The sequence below is a fragment of the Meleagris gallopavo genome, chromosome 2 (genome assembly GCF_000146605.3).
Source record: "Meleagris gallopavo isolate NT-WF06-2002-E0010 breed Aviagen turkey brand Nicholas breeding stock chromosome 2, Turkey_5.1, whole genome shotgun sequence".
NCBI classification, from domain to species: Eukaryota; Metazoa; Chordata; class Aves; order Galliformes; family Phasianidae; genus Meleagris; species Meleagris gallopavo.
Window position 1 is genome coordinate 34276980 of NC_015012.2, and position 22467 is coordinate 34299446.

A 22467-nucleotide genomic window follows, 5' to 3' on the forward strand; every position below is an offset into this window, starting at 1 on the left:
GTGGCAAGGAAAATAGGATTTGATGTCCAAATTCAACCAAAAAGACTAGTATTTTGAAGGCTTGGGTACAGTACTGTGTATGAGAGGGATCTGATGGAGCTGAGGGCCTCTCTACTGCAACCTTTCCATCAAGAAGAAATTGGCTTGTTGATCAGTCATTGGCATGCAGCCCATTTGGCAGCTAACGAATTGAGTTGCTGGAAATTAGTTGAGACATAGGACTTAACTTAAAATTTGGCTTGGCTTAAGTACTTTAAAAAAAAAAAAAAGCCCTATAACCATCGCCAGTGATTTAGAAGAGAACACTTTATAGGGTAGCTCATAGATGCTTGTACTGAAGCTTGTTAAGGTTATTATAAACAGATGAGGCAACAGCCTGTTGTCAAGGGGACCCAGTAGAATCACTATAGGTCTGGTCTGGAAAACCTTGCAAGGTTTTGGGCAAAACACAATTTTCTCTTCTCTTTCGCCTTCCTCTCAGGAAGGAGGCTGGGATATCCTATTCAAAATATGGAGTAAAACAACCAGCGGTGGCTAGCAAAGTGTTTTGGCTGAATGTAACAGAGATACCTAGCTACTCAGAGATGTTCAGTGATATGAAAAAACTATTACTTTAACAGAGGAAGCATCACACCAGCTCCATATTAGTGTGATAGAGTTGCTATGTCATGTCTGAACAGCACAGACTTGTGGTTAAAATCTCTGTGAAAACTGGGCATTTGGCAGTTGTCTCAGTGTCCATTATAACATAAAGTTGAGCTACATTTTACCGTGTTCTGCTTTAGGACAGTGACAGAGAGAAGCAAACGGACACTTGTCCCCATGTGCCTGTTCTCAGTACAGGTTCTCTCTAATAGACCTCCAGCTATGAACCTGCCACCACAAACAGTTCTGGGTCACAACACAAGAAGTCTGACTGCAAATGAATCTCAGAAAAAGCTTCTCTGTGCTGAGGACTTCATTCTACCTTTTGTCTTCCACTCACTATCTTGACATTCACACATGAAAGGGAGAGACCATAAGGTCTGAAGGCCTCTCTATATTTGCTTGCTGGCTACAGAAAGGAGATGTTTCAGCACTTTAAAATCCTAGAACTCTCTGTTTCCTTTACATCTATTTATGTACAATGCAGAAGCAGGCTCAACTCAGCTTAACTGCAGTGCAAATTCTCTTGAGATATACATTTTTTAATTATTATTATTATTATTTATTTGGTCTGTTTATTTATTTATTTATTTTTAATTCCCAATCCCTGTGTGACTGCATTAGTGAAACTCTCTGAAACCATGACTTCAGCATACTGTATTTACAGGCACATTCAGCCTATTTTGGTCTTAATACAAAGACATTCAGAACAAATATTCCCCTAGATTGTATCAGCCATGGTTAGTGCTTCAGAACAATTTCCTTCTAAGTGTTAAATACTAAAGGTTGTTATGCTAGTTAGTTTGCAATTGTTCAGAGCACTGATCTCAGAAAAACAAAGATGACCTTACCTTCAAAGACACAGTACACAACAAAGTCTCAACATCTCTGCATGCTGCTGTTACACACAGAGCAGGAAGAATGCCAAACCAGGTGAAGTCAGATGGATTAGCTGCTTTGTGCCAAACAGTTCACATTACTACAGATAAGAGGAAGCTGGAATTCAAAGTTCATAGCAGAGGCTAAGATCTTGCCTGTCATAAATCAGAACACATGGGGTGCTCAAGGGGCTATGAAGTTAGTAAGTTTGATCTTCATAGTCCTTTCCTGCATTTGCATAGATTTGCCACTGTTTTTCACAACATAATTTGTTTTTATTTTCCTGAAGCTATACACTTCAACATTAGTGTGCCCTTCCAGCTAGACAGGTTCGAAACAGGAACTGAAGGGCTCTCTGTGGATTGTCTGAATTACTAGAGAATGCTTGTGTGAGGTGAAACAAAGAGGTTTCTGTCTTTGCCAGCCTTTCTTATTCCACATCTGACCATAGGGAGGCAGTGAATTGCGATGAAAGAAGAACAACATTACCTCATGGGCTGAGTCCGCAGAGCTGTCTTCAAGTCTTCAACTATTTTATTTTTCATTTCTGTTTCTTCTTCATCAAAAGCATACAGAGTCTGCATCTGTTCAGAAAAGGAGATGACAATCAGAAAAGCTTGAGCTGCCTGGAAGCTAAGAGAGGGGCCAAGAATTATGAAAAACAACTATCCCATCAACCCATGGAGAGATGCCTGCCGACCTCTCACCAGGAAAGCAGTGTCTCAGCTACAAAACTGAATCCAGATGAGGCTGCTCATGTGGACTGGCAACAGCATACTGCTTTGCCACACCAGCTAAACCAGGATTCTCAGGTTACTCCCCAAAAATCCTGAGGGCCAGGATGCCCTCAGAAAACTGTACCTAATATGGAATGGTGATACGTTGTGGTGATCTATGGATATTGGAGGCAAAATACGTACAGAGATGCAAAATCTTATTAGACTGACATAACTGGAGGGATATGGAAGAAAAAAAAAGAAGAAAGACAACAAACTTCTGTCTCAAGTTTCAAAGCAGAAAAGTTTTTTTCTTCAAATGACTAAACAGCCTGCAAGTATCCTGGATTACAATTTGTACATCTAAAAGTTTGACTATTTTTCCCTACCCAAATTATTTCATCTGGTTTAAGATACTGATTTTTGTACACACTTCACCCTTGCTAATTAGGAAAATTTCCTGCAAGAAGCAGTAAAGAGTATCATAAAATCCCTGTCCCTGTTTTTTAAGAAGAAAACAGAAGCATGCAGTGACTAGAGCCTATATTTTCACATTTTCTTTTTGGGAGCTATCTCTATCATTTTTCCCCCTAGTACACAGCTTGAAGTCATCTGGAACTGAAGATGCTATGGATCACTGTAAATTAGGGTGAGAGATTACGAGTGGAGTACACTTAAAATATGACATTCTCAAAATAAAACAATGATAATATGAAATAAAATGGTAAACCAGGAAATCGGGGCTCCAGATCTGCACTCAGCACCACCACAATCTTGTGGGTATGAAGCAAGACACTTCAGTGCCCATCATATGCACCATTCAAGCCCAGAGCTTCAATGTGTGACTTCACAAAAAGTCAAGACTGAATATGAAAATTCTTAGCCTACAGTTATGTTTTCTTAGGCTCTTTAATTGCAAAACAGAGAGGATAAATGCCTTTTTTACTGGCAGGATTTCTGGGAGACATCATTCAGTGGTATCTGGAAAGCAGCTCTAAAACCAAATGAATACCCCAATTAAACTAGTATTATCTGTAAAGGTTCAGATATTTTATCTCTCTGGGGTGGAATCTGAGTACCTACAATTACGGTCCATTACAGCAAAATATTTAAGTCTTTATTTTACTATTTAGCTAGCATGAAATAAAACCTTTTTCATTGAAACTCCCTTCAGCCCTCCTACCCCACCACCTCACTTCCCTTGGAAATACTCCCATGTTGCTTGCTTTTGGAAACCATGTGGTGCCAACACATGTCAGATCCTGAGGGTGGTCATTTGGCTACATGTCACTGCTGTCTTATGCTGAACAGCTGGCATAAGGAGATGTGTTTAACTCTAGGGGTCCTCTCTCTGATCCTCGCTAAAGTCAAATTCACTCAGTAACAGAGCGAGCTATTTCCTGCCTTAATGGAATGACAGAGCGCTACTGATGGAAAATGAGCTGATGATGTTTTATCTTTTGCCAGCATCCCCCAACAGCCAGAAACATAAATTGAAATGCTTAAGCCAAGCCATATATGATTCTCCTCTTTGAAAAATAAACAGAAATCCTGAAAAGGTATTATGGAATCTCAATGGCAGAGTCCTGGGGTGTGATTTGAGGTTTGATTTGTATTTTCTTGGGTGATGGCCCATCTGGTCACCTTTCCTTTCGTCCATAAATGCTCCTTTGAAAGTCTCCCATTCCTACAGCAGCTTAATTTCTGCTCTGAGCCATTGTGAGGTGGGAAGCGAATGGATGTCAGGAAGGTGCTCAACAGTATTTTGTTGAGAGTGAAAAAGGCCCACTTCCAAATGAAACAAACACAAATAATCCTGCTTTTACAACTGAGGGCGATTACAGAAAACCCCTTTTCTAAAGCTGCAGGCAGTCAAGAGCCCTTCATTTCTCACTCCTGTGCATGGCCAGGAACTTAAATACTCATGCCCTCTCTAAAGATAGCTTGGTCATGCATTTACATTAAGAAATAACTTTCTCAGCAGGAGTTATAGAAAATACAACTGTCCCTGGGAGACACAAGGGGAGGGAACTGTCATTATTTGAGTCTGGATTTCATGAGTGTGGCAGACTGATGAATTGCTTTCCTGAACTACAAACTGCACTCTTGGACTAACGTCAGCTGTGCTGAGGATGCAGCTAGCTACCACCAGCTAACCAAATGTTCTAGGAAGAGGAAGCAAAACAGGTCCAAGTCCTTATCCAGTCTCTAAAATGAAGTATATAAGGCTCTTCTCATATGCATATTTTGCACATTTGAAGGTTTCCAATCTAAGTGCATCACCCAGGAAAGCATGATATCTGGTTATTTGATTTGTCAATAAAAAACAAACAAACAAACAGAACATCTTATTCACGTAGGAAAAAAATCATCTGCACAGAATTATACATTTAAAACTTCGAGCAGTCCAAGATTTGAAAAATCTTAGCACAGTGTAAATTCCCTCACCTTCTCCTAATGTTTAATCATTCCTCTGGAAAGGCAAATAGAATATCAAAAGGACAGTACACGTAAGAAAAAGACACACGTCAAAAAACAGCAGCAGAAAGGCATTATATGATTGATTTAGTTTCACTCCCAATCTCACACAAATGAAAAGAAAAATGAAGCAAATAGAACAAATTGGGAAAAAGATCCTGGATATTCTGATTCATCACTGTAGTCCAAGCTTTTTCTTTAGACCATATCTAAAATCACAACTAACAAAATGCTATCACTTAAAATAAATAAATAAATAAATACAAGTGAAATGAAATGAAAGTTTGATAACAAATTATTGTATTGCATGTCTCCCATGACATATGTGGACAACATCACCTTAGAAAGTTTCTTTAAAGAAAAGAGGTTAATTGAAATTCAATGTACATCATATTTCTAGCTATGTTAGAGTTGAACCAAGAGAGCAAACTACAGATCATAAACTATAAATAGGTTATGAATAAATGTAATGTAAATAAAAGAACATTCAGGAAAATAATCTTGAAGTAACATAGGTGTCATTGAGCCCAGAGGAAAGTTACTATGCACCTGCTAAATTATGCTGGAAGATGAATATTTTTTATATCCTATGAAGCTATTCTACCCTGAGAAAATGCTCACTGACTCAAGGGAAAGGGCCTTTTTACAGCTGTATTTATTATTATCAATCTCCATCTCATACGCTTAGCTGAGCCATTTCTCCAAAAAAGTGCTGTTTATCTGAAAATCTCTCCCTGGAAATGCAGGTACAGCCAAACTCATAAAAACAAAGCAGTACTGTCAGAAGTTTTCCTGCCCAGTACAGTGAAAGCTGTGTTTATTTGTGCTGCCAAGCAGACAGTATCACGGGGTGAGAAGGGCAGGAGGAGCACAGGGATGTGCTTTAATTATGATATAAACAGGACAGCTACTGAATTTTTAAGAAAAGAAGCTCTGTTTCTTGATGAATCAGCAACCGATGGCAATGACCTTGATAATGGAAATGGCCCCTGATTGCAGGCCTGCAATCTGCCTACAGTTACCAGCATTATTTATAGCATGTAGGTATCAGAGAACTGGGCAAATTTAGAAGCCCTTTCTTCTAAATATCATTAGCAGCTATCCATTTCTCTCAATGGCAAGTCTAGAAGACCCTCTAGCAAGGATCTACTTGGCCCTTTCCTCTCAGTCAGAATACAGAATCACAGAATCACCAAGGTTGGAAAAGACCTTCAAGATCATCTAGTCCAACCATCCACCTATCACCAACACTACACCAATGCCCCTCAACATAAAATCCAAATGTAATACCTGAAGGATAGGACGTTTCCTCCAAAGGAATTGTGCACTGCAGGTTAGTAAAGAGACACAGTTTTACAGTTACACACTCTTGCGAGAATTAGGATAAAAAATTAGTAACATTTAAAAAATCACAGTGACAGAAACAGTTGTGGGAACAAAATCATGCCTAAAATGCATGGCTTTGTGAACTGGATTAGGATTCTGTGACCTCAAGTCTACTGTGAAAGTGCTTCCTAACATAGCGGTCTAAAGTTACAAGTAGAGAATGTCAGACATGTCAGGAATCACCACACTGCTCTCAAGCATAATGTGTGAGGGACAGATATGATGAGTAACACTGCAGCACATCTTCTGAGAAAATGATCCCTGAGCATGGAGGCCGTGGCCTGCTGAAATTCAAAATTCACCAAAAGATACTTAAGGAGCTCAGTGGGATAACGGTACCATTTTCATTTTATCAGTAGGAAGAACGTTTTTGCCAAGCTAATATATAAAACCAAACCTTGCAATTAAAGAAGAGGATACAGAAAAAGACGTGAAAGCTGCATGTACTTAATTCACATGAGATGCAAAGATTAAATTTTATTATGAAAAAAGCAAGAATTAAAACATTTTAAACTAACACTTCTGTGTTTATTGCTGTTTATTTCAACTCCAGTATTTCTTGCCACATTTCTAATTAACAAATAGCAATACTTGATAGTGCCCAGGAGACACAAACTGAAACAGACTACATGGTGTCAGGAAGCAACATGAAACAGGCTTTCTTCCACTACTTCTGAGTCAATTTCACTTGGATGCACTTAAAAAATAGTAATAAAAAAAAATGCTCGCTATCACTAAATTTAGGACTGAAGTTATAAAGGACCCAAAATAACCGTTTGGATGTTAGGAATCTCAGAGGTCTAAATAATAATGAAGAGAGCATGTCTTGTTGGAGCTGTTTCTCAGCTGTGTCATTCCAGTTTTCCACTGATATAACTCCTATGAAATCAAGTCAGTCAAGCTTCACCTGCCTAAAATTGAGTCAACTAAGTGGTAAATCTGAAGCAGTGGTTTAACCTCAGTGTATCTTCTTAACACCTCAAGTAGAAGAGTAAATCATGAGGCTGGAACTAAGTAAAAGGTTATCAATCATTCAGTGCTGAGCCATGCAAACAACATTACCAGGGATGGTGTTTATTGGTGCTCTTAAAATGTGTTTAAAATTAGAAACTTAAGCCAAAATGTAATCTCATTCCATGGAACTGCTCCAGATTTACAGTAGTGACATGCACATACTCACTCCAGATTTAAAGACTAGTCCAAAAGTCTCTGAAATCAATGGAAAAATTTTCAGAAGATTCAAAAGGACTTGGATCAAATCCTACTAGAAATATTTGGCTCAATATCATTGCAAGATTTCATACTTTTTTCCTTAATGGCCCTTGTAGAGCAAATTTGTTCAATCAAGAAATCAAAGCACAGTGCCATGCCAGGCACAAAAGTTTAATCTTTTTTTTTTTTTCTAACAACTAGTCTATATTCTTTTTGTTCTGTTGTTCTGCCCCAAGAAAATCTAGCATGAAGGAAGCTCATCATTTTCGCTGTTAATAATTCATTGTAGAAAGTAACTTTTATCCTCTTACAAGTGGTTACAATAGCTTGTAAAGTCCTGCTTTTTTTCCTGAGCTAGATCTATTTCACTAGAGAAATACATTAGTATAAAGTATCCATTAAGGCACTATTTTTTGTGAAAACATTTTCAACCTCATACATGGGTATAAAAGGCATGAGAAATCAGGCATCTGGTAATAAGTGAAAAAATAAGACGTTAGAAACCTAAGATGTTAGGAACTGATTTCTGTCATCAACACTGCACAAATGTTAAAAAAAAAAAAGGCTGAGCAGACACTGCACATTAAATAACCAGAGGCAAAAATTAACTACAAAATTAGTTATAGGATCAAATTTCAAAATGTAAGGTCCACCATATCACAAAAGTCAGTGATACTACAAGGTGTTCTACTTGTGCTGGCAGACAGATCTACAGGATGTTTCAGAGAAAGACACACATTACTAAGCTACTGAATAAGGACATGGAAAGAAAGTTCACCACAGATAACTTGTTGGCTCACATCTGATGCCTAAGCTGTTACAACCTTATATTACTCTATCAACCTGCCTGCATATAAGTGGATATTATATTATATGAAGAACTCCCTTTTCTTTAATTTTTCTACTAAACTAATAAACTTAATGCTGTTTTGTAGATCAGTTAGAAATTAATTTAGAGCCACTCAACAGAAACAAATTTAACCTTGTTTTCAAATCGTTACTTTTATGTTTCATTAAAATCCTTCTGTTCTGAAAAGTAAACAGAGACCTCAGTTGACTTTTACTCATGATATATCATGAATATGGACTGTTATATGAAATATAGCAGTTAAACGCTGCCCTTCCTACTAATCATGAAAAACCAAATTATTTCACCTTTATTTGGCACAGTCACGCACAAGTCTCAACAAAGCAAACTGTAGTTACAAGTACAATTTTGGAAAATGGTACTTTTGGTTGTCACTGTTGCAGACTGGCTAGCCCTGCCAAGATCTAAGTGCAAGTGTGTGCAGTGCTGAAAGCTAGCTTTACCTTATCACTTCTATAGATTTTCAAAACAAGAGGTCATAACTGAATTACCTTTGTGCTCCATCAACATTCAAGAGCATGAAAATCTCTACAAGACCATTATGGTGTACCACAGTATAAAGCTAGCTGCAAGTTGTTTTTTAATTGCACAGAAATTCAAAAAGGGCACAAAGACATTTTTGTCCTCTCTTTTCAGATCCAGTGCCAAAGAGCAGAGATCCAAGGAGCAGTGCCATACACTGCTGTAGGCTTCAGAGCTGGTATGTCACTCATTTTAAATCATAAATCTCATTACTCCAGCAGTGAATTTTCGTTTCAGAACTAACTTCAATGCCTTCCGTTCTATGTATCATTTAGATTAAAAACTGGAAAATGCTTATGATGTTATCTAGTCTATTCTGCTAGAGCAGGTCTCCTTCTTAAGACACGTGCTATTCCTTCCCAAGTCCTGTTTCTAAAAAGTCATGCACTTGGGCTAACATTCCTCTTCTTCAGAGATTTCTTCCAAAAAAGTTCCCCAAAACAAACAGATCTCTATGAAAGGAAATCTTCCCTTTCTGTGCAAGAAGAAGGAACTTACAGCTGCCATGGAATTGATGCGGTCAATGTAGTAGTCTGGCCAGCTGGTAGCGAGCTTATTAGGATCTTCTTGTTCCTGAAACAAAAAGTTAAATAAGTTTACGCATGAAGTCTTTGCAGGATAAAGCATCACTGCAGAACTTCCTGGAATTCTGCAATGTGTTGATCTTTACTTTTAGTATCTCCTCTCCACACTCTTGTGTAAGCACCACAAGCCTACATGCATTATTACAAACATTTCTGGCAGTTTAATTCTAGCACAGTCACCATGGTGCGTCAGAGAAAAAAAGACTCTCCTTCAGTTAAGATTATTACACAAAGAATTACAAAGTTTGACAGAGACTTGGTTATCTTCAAAATCTAAGTGGCAAGCCTCAGCCCCTTAAATATACTGACAATATCTCCAAATAGAAGGACTGCACATTTTTAGATAACAAGTTTATATTTTGTAGTCATATACTGATAGATTTTTGAAATTATTCTGCTTCACTACTGCTGGAGTGATGGGGCAATTCACCAAGAAAAGTCTTTAACATCTTCTATGGAGAAAAAATAAAAAGAGTTAAGAAATCTGAAAAGAAGCCAGAAGACATTTTGACTTGATGAATCACAGAAGTTATTCTATAGCTCAAAACACCTGAAGGAACAGAACAGCATCACCTCAGTTACAGTAGCAGAAATTTTTATCTTTATATCTCTGCCTCCCAGATAATCCATCAGAAGGATTCTTCACTACACTAAGACAAGTCTAAGACTAGACAATCAAGCTAATCTTCTAAGAGGCTTGCTCCAACCCAGAATCAAATTTTTTGGTTCCTTGGCTGTTCAATGGAAATGAGATTTCATTCTAATGGATACATTTATTTCTACATAGGTGCAACAGTCATCAATAAAATGAGAGGATTGATTTCTAGAATCCTAATTGTCCATTATAAAGAACAATTAACTTGTATTACGACTCCAAGTATATGATAAGAGACTGAACTGCTTGACCTACACTAAGGATTTCCAAAGATGGATGAAGACTATATGGATCTCACCAATATTATCTTTGACTGAATGCTTATTCATACTAGAAAATCTATTCTGTGGAAGAAATATGAAACAATATTAAAAGTGCAGTTTTATTAGAGTACCTCAGCTTTTCAGAACTGCTTAGTTTAGAGATGAGAAATGACTCTACATGATCCCTGTTGAACCATGTTGAGAAAACACCATTCTATCTGACAAGTTTGTATCAGATTATCTTCCAACACACAGAGCAACAATTCCATCCAAACCAAAATCTTGATATTTGGATCTGAAAGCAAAATCGAGGCTGACACTTTGATATTTTCTTACCCTCTCCTCACTCCCATGGACTTCCAACACGTGGATCAAAGGAGTATCCCCATTCAGGATAATGATCAAACAGCTTTTTCTATATCTAGCAAAGAACTGCAGTACAGACACATTGTAGAAAGAATACAACTCTTCCTTAAGATTACTGCTGTATGAAAAACATGGGAGACTATCAAAGTGACAAGAGATACCAATTACAACAACAGTTGCTATGCTTCCACTGCTTCACAGTAATAAATGGTGCAATTAAGAACAGGATGACCTTTCTCAAATGGAACAAGAATCTTTGCTGCTTTTCCCTTCTTCCCATTCCCAACCATAGTCAACAGTAGTGTAATGGATCCAAATCCATTCCAAATGACACATCACAGAAACATGCAACTCTCTCATAGTAGCCAGTTAGAGTTGCCACATCACACAGTATTGAAACATTGCCTTTCAGTGTCTGATTTCCCTTCATTATATGTAGTTGCAGAAAGAACTTTGACACCCATTTTGCACTAAGCAGACCATTAGCTCTTACAGAAAAGTCAGAATATAATTTTGCTAATGAAAAAATAAATAAAATATGCAATAGATTAATACATCATTATTTTTAGAAGATAATCTTATCACCTCCAAAGAGAACAACAGAGATAGGAAGCTAATCCAGATGTAGTAAAGTAAATGTCATTCTGCAGAGAACCAGAATAAGCCACCATAATCTTTCTTTACATAGAATTATAGATGTATAAATGACAGCTATAATTGTATGCAGTGTACAAGTGTCAAGAAGATTTTCAGAACAGGGAATGTTCTGAAAATTCCCTCTCTCCTTTCTGCCTCCATTCCTACCTCTAAGTAAAGAAACAAACACAGAAGAATTAAGTATTGCTACAATACTTTTGCTCACTAAAGTTTCTTAGAAAGGAAAAAAACTATATATCATATATATAAAAGCTAGAATGACACAACTAATCTCTCTCATTACCTGGTTTAGACATGCAACATGAAAAGTATGAGGAGAGATATACAAAAGCAATAATTCAGAATTCTGAAAAATTCTCTACAAGCACCAAAATAATTAGAAACTTCACAATCAGAACCACAGATGAAAAGACTCCGATCCCTCAAATTATATTAGTATATTTGATCTTAGCAAATGAGATAAGGTCCTTAGTGAATCTTGCTTTTGATCATTCTCTGTTCTCTGCAAATTGGTGCAAACTCTTAGATACAAGGCTAGTTTCGTTTTTGGCATTAGTTAAAATTGGGAAAATAAAAAAGTTTCAGTGGAACACAGCAAATATAACGATTTATTTTTTTTTCTGAACTAAAGCCTACGCTGAAGCAGTATGTTGGTGCCATTAAAAAGTTTGATCAGATAATTTTCTTTGCAGTCTTCACTTTTTGAAGTTGCTTTGGTCCATAAGCATCCAAGATGCTAAAAGAAAAGAACCTGTCTAATGTTAGTGCCCCCTCCAAACACACACATCCTCTGTTCAGAACAGAATTTTATGTCCATCAGTGGTCTTTGCTTCCCCAGAAGAAAAGTGATTATATCTTTAAAATTGTCGCTCTATTTCTCTTATCAAGCACCAGAAAGTTACCCAAATTCTAGATAAACTTGCAAAATTTTATCAAGTCCCCTTAAGACTGAATCATGTCTAATTCATGTTCACACATCAAAAGTGGCACAATATTATTTATAGCAGTCACCTGGTGATGTTTTCACAAAAGACACCAGTTCATACTTATAACATCATAGCCACTAGAGAAAACATCTCACTGCCAAAATTATGATGAATGCTGCCCATGGTAAGAAATTGTTGTACCACATTTTCTTTCAAAAATACGAAGTAATTCTTGTTTTTGTGTTTACGTTTGCTTAGTGTTCATATGCATTCATATGAAGGCAAAAAATGGAAAAGTGTATTTGTGTATGGGGGTGCTGTTTATTGTTGAGGTTTTTCTGCTGTTTGTTGTTGGTTTGGATTTTTTTTCCCCCTTAACGTCTTCAGGATTTTGATCCTTAAACAAACCTCAGAGGAGATTGCAAGGCACCTTGAAGCTAATGGCAAAACCCTTTTCTTTGCTCCAAGAGACTCAGAAAAAGAAGAAAAGAAAAGAGGTCCCAACATACAAAGCTGCATAGGCATCAAGAGCTGGAAACAATAACCCATCTGTGTAAGGGAAAACATCAGCTGAAGGAATCTATTAAAGAAAAGCCTTCTTTTAGCTCCTTGAATAATGTAAATATTGCATTAAAAAACAGACGTCAGCTTGTGGACTTTATAAGAGGCCATATCATTCTTCACTGGAGTAACAACTATGTAACTGCTGTGAAAACAGGATCCTGATACCATACGAGCCTGCAATATAGCCAAGGTATTATATAGGCTTTGACACTAATTTGGACAGGCTCCATTGCTTGGTGGAAAGTGGAACTTATGACTTCATCCAAAATAAGATTTAATGGAGTAGGGCAAGTATTTGGACCATCTGAACCAATCAAAATGAAACAGAATACAACAAAGTATTGTCTGCATATCTAAGCTGATCCTAAAAATCTTTTTGAGAATCGTGGGAGACTGGATCAATTGGACAAGCTGTTCTATAGAAAGCAGAGACCTTCAGCAATCATAAGAGATGTAATTAAGAAGTACTAAACACTAGAGTTACTGAAACAACGTGGAAATGCCAAATATTTGTGTATTCAGTGAAAATAGAAGCCTATATATATATATTGGGTGCTTCTTTCAAGATGATCTGAGTACTTAAATAAAGAATACAGGGAAGGTCTGGACAAGAACTGCCTATGCTGAAGCTCCTTAGGGGCAAACACTTGGTTTCAGTTTCCAGTAAAGAAGTATTGGCATTTCACGCTGCACCAAGTAGACTCCTGACACTGCCATACAATTCTCTGGAGCATTTCCTGAAAATCTGACCATCTGTAAGCCATAAATCCATAAGATTAGCAACATTACAAATCTTCCTTCCTGTAGATGCAGAATGAGGAAGAGATACAGTGAAACGACAGTTGAAACTCCATCAGGAAATCACTCCAGAGTTAGGAACAGGCACTGATTTGACAATGAGTCCAGAGTTCTCTTGTTTCCAAGTTTTTATGCAACGTTGACTAATCCCAGATTCACGAGACCAGGAGCTGCTTAGCATCTCTGGGTGTCCAAGCATTATATAGAATTTGTTTCTACCTGCACATGCACTGCTGTGATAAATTGCCAGGGCTGATGACTCATGAAGCTTTTTAAAATACAAATGAAATAATATTTCTTCCTTGAACAGATGCATCAAGAATTATACCACATGTTATGCATGTCATAGATAACTGTGGGGATGATATTCATTCACTGGAAAGAAGGACTTTTTCCTCAAAACTGTCTTTTCAGAACTGCAGGCAGCTGACCTTACTGCTTCACATTGTTCAGACTGGAATGGGAAAAAACCCACCTACCTGACATTGTTCAAAAGGTTTAAAATGTTCTTTTGGCAAGGAACCAAGATACTATTCATTGAGTTCCTCTACATCAACGAAAACAGTGTGCAAACTCAGATGAAGGATGTGAAATGAGGCTACTTTAATATAAATTCCTGTTCTGGCTTGTTCATTGTATGATGTCCAGACTATGCTCAAATTTATACTTGGGTCACATAGAATTGAATTTGCCTGCAGAATCCACATTAAGGTTAATGCTGTTCTTCCTCTCAGCATGCATCATCCTAGTACCTCACAATAAAATTGTTGTTTTATGCGGTGAAAAGAATAGGGTGGAATGGAATGGTACAGAACAGAACAGAATAGTTGGAAGGGATCTACAAAGATCATCAAGCCCGAAGGATCAGCATCATCACTTTCTATTCAGAAAACAAAAGTTATGGGGCTCAAGTTAGTATAAGAAATTAACAACTTTCAAGAAAAAGTGAAATATGATACCTGACATAATGTGTAAGTCCCTGTAGCTAGGCTTTGTTTTTATTTTTGTTTTTGTTTTACATCCTTTTTAAAAAAAACATTGGGAATGGGGATTCTAAAGAAATTTTTTTTGAAGGAGAAAAAAGAAGAAAACCCATCTGTTCACAGAAACTTTAAATTTTAATGCGATACCCATCAATTGAGATAAAAGCTGAGGAGTAATTCTCTACTTCAGGAGGAAGCCATTCCACACTTTACAGAATAACAGATTATCTGGTAGAAGTTCATCTGAGATGCCCATGATTTAGACTCACATTCATGTTATTCCTGTTTCAAAGTGAAGTATAAGAACCTTGCTCTCTACATGCATTTTCAGGTCGCTACAAACAACAATGGGTTTTTGATTGTTTTAGGGATAGAGAATGACTATTACTTGTATTTTATTTCCCAAAAGTGCAACTCCATTCCCTTCAGATGCTTTTTGAAATGACTCAACTTATTGCAACATCTGCTATTAATGCTGAATACAATACAATTCAGTAACACCTTGCACTCCACACTGTCAAAGGTCCTGACAGAACTTCATGCATTAGGTTTTTCAGCCTCCCTTTCATTGAGATCAGCAGAAATGGGGAAAATGGGATGCAGACAATTACAGAGTTTGCAGTCACACAGGAAATCTGTAGCACAGCCAAGAATCAATCGACACTCAAGTTGTACGTCCTGCACTCTCATCCAAATCACCATTCTCCTTTTTTTCCATGACTGACTTACTGTCTTTTCTTGAAGCTCTCTTTAAGGAGAGGTACAGCTTTCAAAGAAACATTTACCTGTTCATTAACACACTGTTCATCCATTAACATCTGTCTCATTCAGAGCAGCCAAAGTTCCATAAATAAGAAGCACTTTCATTAAAAGACACAAAACGTGTTTGATCTGCTGTGAGAGGAAATACTAATTCAGGAGTGGAGCTAAAATACATCCAAGCTTTTCAGACAGTTTACGCCTCCAGAAAGCCAGCCACGTCCCAAGAGATGGTAATTTTGAAACAGGGCAGACTGTAGGACTGAGCCATTCAATAGACAGATGTGGTCACTGCTCCATTTCTCAGACGCCATGGCTAGCATTTACACAAATATTCTCAGGCTCTGGGGGAGGGAGCTGTACCCAAGCACTTTAAGCACAATTTATACAGAGTGAGAAAAACAAACATCACTTCTCTCCCTGGAATTAAGCTATTGATGTGCGGATAATAATCCCTCTGCCCCAAATGCAGTCCACTATGTAACTTATTAAGAGGGAATGCTCAATAATTACTAGCTGGAGCAAGCAACTGACTATTCTAATTGTCTCTTATAGTCAGGTATAGTCATACATGCTTCCAGCTCACTGGATTATCACACTGGAATATTCTGTCTAGCAAACTGTAGGGTTACTTCTATTTTTATTTTATTTTCGTTATTTAGACTGATCTTTGCCCTGCTGCCAGCAACTTGACTGGCCTGATAATGACCCCTGGTGCTGGTTACTGAGTACTCATTTCAAAAGAAAGAATCAAAGGCTTCATATTATTATTTATACTACAAAATGCCTTTTGCTGCCAAAGAACCGTGGAATTCATTGCCATAAGATACAACAGAATATGAAAGTATAAGAGTGAAAAAAGGGATAAAGTTTTTGAATAAGGAAGATTCCTTCTTAAGAATCTTTCCTAATACTGAAAGAAGCTTCAACTTTAAAGACTAATGCATTCACTAGTCTTTAAAAATTAAAATAGATTATCAATCATTTGTGAAAAATGGTTTGCCCTACCACAGGCTGAAAACGTTCTAATAAAGCTGAATCAAATTAATTATTTCTAATTGGTACAAGTCTAATAGAGATGAAGATCATGCTTTTATTTTTTATATTCCAGAAAACTTTCCAGATCATTTGAATACATACACATGCATATATATAGTATATTGCTGAAAACGGACTGGAAAAGGGGGAAAGCAGGGAGAAAGGTTGCTAGTGTAATGCACTGAGCTGAAAATAAGGGTTATTTTTCCAGAAAACAAGAAAGATCAGAACCACTGATTAAATAAACTGTATAAGTGTGCTATTTTAAACAAAATTAAGTTTTACAATAGCCATGTTTGGCACAGGACTTTCAGTAGGTTGCTGGAGGGAATCTCATTTCAAAGCACTTTAAATTATAGTGAAGTTGCACAGTACATTTTAAGAATATTCTTATGTTCAATTCTCTCCTCCTTTGGCTTCTTATCATCAATGCAAACAGGCGTAAGCTTGCTGCCAGGGCTGACTGCATCAGCATCCTCTTGTTATTTATAGATCACACAAGACTGCCTGTCCCTGTGCAAACACATACAGCCCTTCTGAAGGATGTGGATCTCACTGTTATCAGGCACCTACTTACAGGTGACCAAGAGGACAGCTTGTCCCCATATTTACAGATCTACTTAGATATACAGCTGATATCACATTGAATTATTGAAGTCTATCAGTAATTCACATTCTTTCTCTGGTCAAAGTTTCATCTTTCTCATGGAAGTTGCTCTGTTGGATATATTCTTCTGACTGTGCTGCTGCCTACAGTCATTTTTTCTTGAAACCATGAACTCCATGTTTAAAATCTGTTTTATTGCTCTACTTTCCACAGGACCTAGTCAACTAGTATGTTGCAGCAGATAAGGCTATAATTTAAATACTGTGTTGCAAAATAAAGCAATTAATGAGTTATCTGCAAATGAAATGTAGGAGTTCTTAGACAATAACCTTCTCTTGTCTAATTCCATCTTCTTTTGGAGGTGAAGGGAAATGTCTACTGTGAAGGACTCTACCAGTAAGGAAGTCAATTCATGATCATTCTACACAAAAGGTCTTTACAAAAAGACATTTCTCATGGACAATGTCTGCTCTCCAGGTGTGCAGCTGGGAACTGACACTGTCCTCCTGATCAGCTCTGTCCCTGTAAATCTGCAGTAAGCTTAAGGTCAGGGTCCAGATTCCTCAGTGATTCCTGCAGCTGATGGAGCTAACAACCTGCAGCTATCCCAACAGCTCCTAAGTAGCATCACAGGGACATACATTTCTGTTTTATCAAGATTGAAGCGCTGCTCTTTTGGCTCTATGCTATGTAAAAGTATTGAGAATTCATTTTGCTTATAGAATTGACCTTGTTCAACTTACTATTCCACCTTATAGTAAGCATGCATTGAAGACAGAAACGGGCATTTGTTCTTCACAACTCACTTCCTGCTTTTAGCTTAACTTGTTCCATTTCCAACAGCACTGTTTTCAACTGGATCCCAATGCTGCTGATATTGGACAGTAAGGAAGAACTTCCTTTTTTCTTCTTCTTCACTTCCTTTCCTCCTCTTCCTTCTAGCACTCTTTTGGCAACAGTGAGAAACCCCAGAGGGAGCCCAGCTTGTGTAACTGAACCTCCTACTTGTCACATGCTGCACTGAAAGTTTATCTTTTAGTATGACTCTGTTTTTCTCCAGCAAGTAATTACTTAGAATCTTTTCTAAATAAAATGAAAAGACATTTTCCATTCAAAGCAGGCACCCTGTCTGTCACTTGATGATGGGAATAAAAGGTCACTAACCCTGCTCAAATTCACAAAGAAAATACTGAGAACACACCTACCTAGAGACAGCATAGCTAGGATAAATCCTTCTAGAAGCACACACACAATTATCTAATGCCAAACTCTACAAGGTTTTTCTTCACTGTCCTAACAGTGCGGGCAATGTGGACAATATGCCCACTATCTCTGTTTCCACTGTCAGCACTTCTTACTCCAGTTCATTTCTGCTCTGGGGCCTCTTCTATAAATGATGATAGTGTTGGACTGTGAGAATAGAGAGGCAAATAGTTTTTAGGTTGCTAATCCAATATCTGAGTATATTATTCAGTTAATTGGTCTCTCTTTCTCCTTTTCACAAACTTGGGTAAAATTATATTTTCTCCCTGCCTTAATTTTTCTCAACTGTTATATTTGTAAAATCTTTGGGATGACAGATATCTTTCAGCAGGTGACTGAATATCAGGGAAGATTATGTACTTTTCACCTTGAGTCAGGTGCAAAGCTGAAACTGTCATATGTGACTGCAATGGAAATGTGGCTTTCAGTAGATATTGAAACAATTCTTTGCTGTGTCTGTTCAGAAAGCTGTCACTGAAATGAAATTCAGGAACCCTCCTTGCTCAGTATTTGCTGGCTTTTGAAAGGCTGGTGGGCATTTGGTGAAATGTAGAATGCAGAGGAAAAGTACTGATGCTTATTCCTCCCCAGGTGTAGGACTCTACACTTGTCCTCACTGAACCTCATAAGGATTATATCTGCAGGACTGACTCATACTCAGGACTGTAGAGATCCACAACTTTCAAAAAAGCACGAAGACTGAACTGAATCCAGGGGTAACACCTAAAACACAATTGGCATTACATGTGCTTCCCCAGACAGCAAAATCAGATTGCTTACTACTGTTTCATTTTTAAGTACAGTGAATTATATCATCTTAGCAGAATAACAACTGGATAAATCTTTTGAGGGTGGGTTTTTTTTTTTTTTCATTTTAATTGGTTTTGTTGTTTTTGTTTCTCCATGGTAGGGTCAAATCTGCTCCCACTGATCTCTCGCCATTCCCACAGAGTGGGACACATGTAACACGAAACACAACACTAGGTATTATGATGACAATATACCACTGTATAAATTCAGGAGTATTTTTGGTCAGATTTTTGAGTGCTAATTTCAGCTGGAGAACTAATAGTTCACATTAAAAAAATGCAGAAACTGAAAGATGGACACTCAAATTTTATATGCTCAGAACATCTACAGCAAATAACATAAAATCTCTATGGAGTTTATGTCTTCAATACTCTTAATCAAAGAGCTGCAAAGGCATTTTCTTAGCACCAACTAACTTCTACTGTTGTAGAGAGAGGCAGACGGAGGAAGAAACTAAAAATATTCCATGAAATATTCCATGCTGTTCCCATGGGGGGGTGGGAAAGAGAAGACTTTCTGATTATATGTAAATAAATATATAATTTCAAGGCCCTGACCCCTCATACTAGGATAAATAAATGAGTCTGCAACTGTAAGTACTGCAGTGTGGAAAGCATGAACCAAGTAAAAACTGGTTGGAAAAACTGTCACTCCTCTTATGTCTGCTACACTGTGGCTTTTCAGATATCCTGGTTCTATACTGTAATGAAGCTATACCAGCTGAATTACATAATCATTTTTTTGCTCAACATCAAATTCACCTTTTAATCTGCTAGTATAGTAAATCTGGGCTAAAACCATATGCTTAAGAGAAGTGTCTGACATCATTATGCCTATTGCACTGTTCCTCAAAGTGACCTCTTGGGGTACTTACAGATGGGAAAATAACAATGAAGGGAAAAAAAATCAAAATATAATTACAGAAATGTAATGATAAATCTAAGAAAAATGTTAGATTTTGTCCTCAGGTATCTTTGCATTAAATGATGCAGAAGGAAATGTGTACTGTTTTAAGCTTTATTTTATACTATAATAACTTTGTCCAAATCTGAGAGACTGTTTTAGCCTACAATGCACATTAAAAAGAGCTATCAATCAAACAGATCTTTCAGAATGAAAAGCTTCACTAATCACAAGTTTTGTAGTTCCTGTATCAGTGACATTTACTGCATTTTCTTGATTCCTGTTATGTTTTGTGTTTGTCATAGGGCAGAGTTTCTGAATTTACTATTCTAAAGACTACTTGCACTTATAACAAAGTAATTTCTGAAGTCTTATGAATATCTTCCATACCTATACTAAAAATACCAGAATCACCCGATGTCAGTATCAAGCTAACAAATTATCCCAAACATCTGAGCATGAAGTCATTCTGTTAAAGAGGAAAAGGAACAGATGCTGGTGGGAAAAAAGCAAGTTAACTCCACAATTGCTGGCATTTTCCAGACATCCAGCTGAAAGAATGGCATGGTTTGCAAAGGACAACATCCTCCCACTGCAAGTTACCAGTGTTAAGAAATTCACTCTGAGCCACAGGCTAACTGAGAGCAGTCTCCTGAGTTAAGGAAGTCAGGCAGTCATTCAGACCCAAAGCAACTGTGGGTCCCAGGCAATGAGAATGAACCAAATAACTTCTGCTAAAGCATATTTTAAGGAATGTGCCTCATCACAGTAAGACAGAAGACAGTAGGTTGCACAGAGACTTACTGTTGGCATGCAGCTGCTTTCTTAGTTTGGTTTATGGTCAGTTCACAAAATCAAGGAACAATTTAGGATGCAAAGGGCCTCAGGCAGAAGGGACCAGCACAAAGTAGGGCTAATTTTAAAGCTAGATCAAGTTATTTGGGTCTTTGTCAACATTTGTCAATGTTTTAATACCAAGTTAAATCAAAATGTTGACTGAAAAGCTGAATGCTTGCCATGAACTTCTGAAGAATCAGTAGAAACAGAAGCAGTTATCTGATGCATGGAAAACTTGAGATTAATTCCAACTGTCAAGTTCCAATGTATGTATCAGGCTTTGCACTTCATGCGTAAGATACTCTCATCATTTTGCTAGCAATGCACTTTCACTTGGCTCTCCAAGTCCTATACAACCTCTTCAGTCTCCTGCTGTGTATCAGTTGCTCCTGTTTTTAGCCTGTCATGTGTGATGTGTTATTCTGTTTTCCAGAGGAAGAGAGAGTTGGAGCACCCCTCTCCCACAGACATTTCATGCAAAGACGTGAGAAAAACCCTCGTGAAGTCACATCCAAGCTTTGTCAAACAGATTCCTTACAATTGGCTTCTCAAATACTGCAGAAAATCATCTTGTGTGTTCATGGTCTGCTACTCCCAAATACAGCATGTGGAATAACAGCTCTAAAGATGGGAATTTGTAAGGGACATATTAAATGCTCCTTACAGCTATAAATCCATAACCATAACAATTTAATATTCCAAATCAATAACAGACACAAGAAGTATTTCAAAGAGGAAAAAAAATAGTGCAAGAAGATAGAATTGAAAACAATACAACTTCAAACCACCCACTTCATTTAGTATGAGACAACCACGTGCTTGGCACTCTTTATACAGAAAGGATGAACCCCAAAAGGGCTTTCATAGCTTGCATCAGACAATACAAACCAAAAATTCATACTCAGACAACACAATGGTGTGATCTTCATCTGGTATATCACATCACTAAATGAGACCAGATGCAGATTCATTTTCTCTCTTCTTTAGGGAATATCTGTCTTCCTCTGAACATCTCCATGTATTATAAAGAATTTGTATTTCTTCAAATTCTTTTCCTTTAGCAAGAATTGAAGAGCTCCTATCTTAACACAACAGATGCAATGCCGTCTCCTGACTTAGAGCCTCTATGAAATTTAAATGCATAGAAAATACCTCAGGGTTCTGGAAGAAAAGTCCAAGCAGCTCACATCTAGCTGAGAAATAACTGCTCCCCCATCTTAGCCAAGTTGAAACTATATAGTATAGAAACAAAGAGTACAGCAACCCAAGAACAAGCAGTAGATTGAGGACTTTATGTTCAACTGAGTGTTTCCCCCAAAAGCAAGGACTCTAGCTTTTATATTTGCATCTTTCTTTTTCTTCATCCCCCTAAACTAAAGTAATTATATCAAAAGCTGCAAAAGTAGCTTAGATTCCTCCAACAGGTTAGTATTACAGATATATGTGTGTACGTGGTATAAGAATTGATATTACATACATGAGTCCATTTTTATATTTTTAATTTTAACAGGAAGATGTATCCAAGTTTCAGGGTGAAATATATTCTCTGGAATCTGGAATTGTAGCTAGCTTTCAATTAGTGTTACAGGCTAGTGTTGAACTGGGGATTTTGTTTAGTGCTCTGCAGGCATGCCTGGACATGCAGACGAGAAAAGAAGTACCTTGTATTATATCAAGCACGATATCAAGCTGTACTTTTTATATGGTGACATTTTGCTGACAATACAAACCACTAGGGTAAAGCTCAG

At 37.4% G+C, this 22467-nt stretch overlaps 1 protein-coding gene across 2 annotated transcripts in view; it reads right to left on the reverse strand.

Moving 5' to 3' along the window:
• DAAM2 (dishevelled associated activator of morphogenesis 2) overlaps positions 1–22467 on the reverse strand; it is a 74968-nt gene that overhangs the window by 47986 nt on the left and 4515 nt on the right. For both annotated transcript variants that reach the window (XM_031552406.1, XM_019613511.2), the window contains exons 2-3: positions 9205–9279; positions 2014–2108 (exon numbers count right to left, since the gene is read on the reverse strand). In XM_031552406.1, the coding sequence (XP_031408266.1) occupies positions 2014–2108; positions 9205–9279 (170 nt within the window). The remainder of the gene's footprint in view (positions 1–2013; positions 2109–9204; positions 9280–22467) is intronic.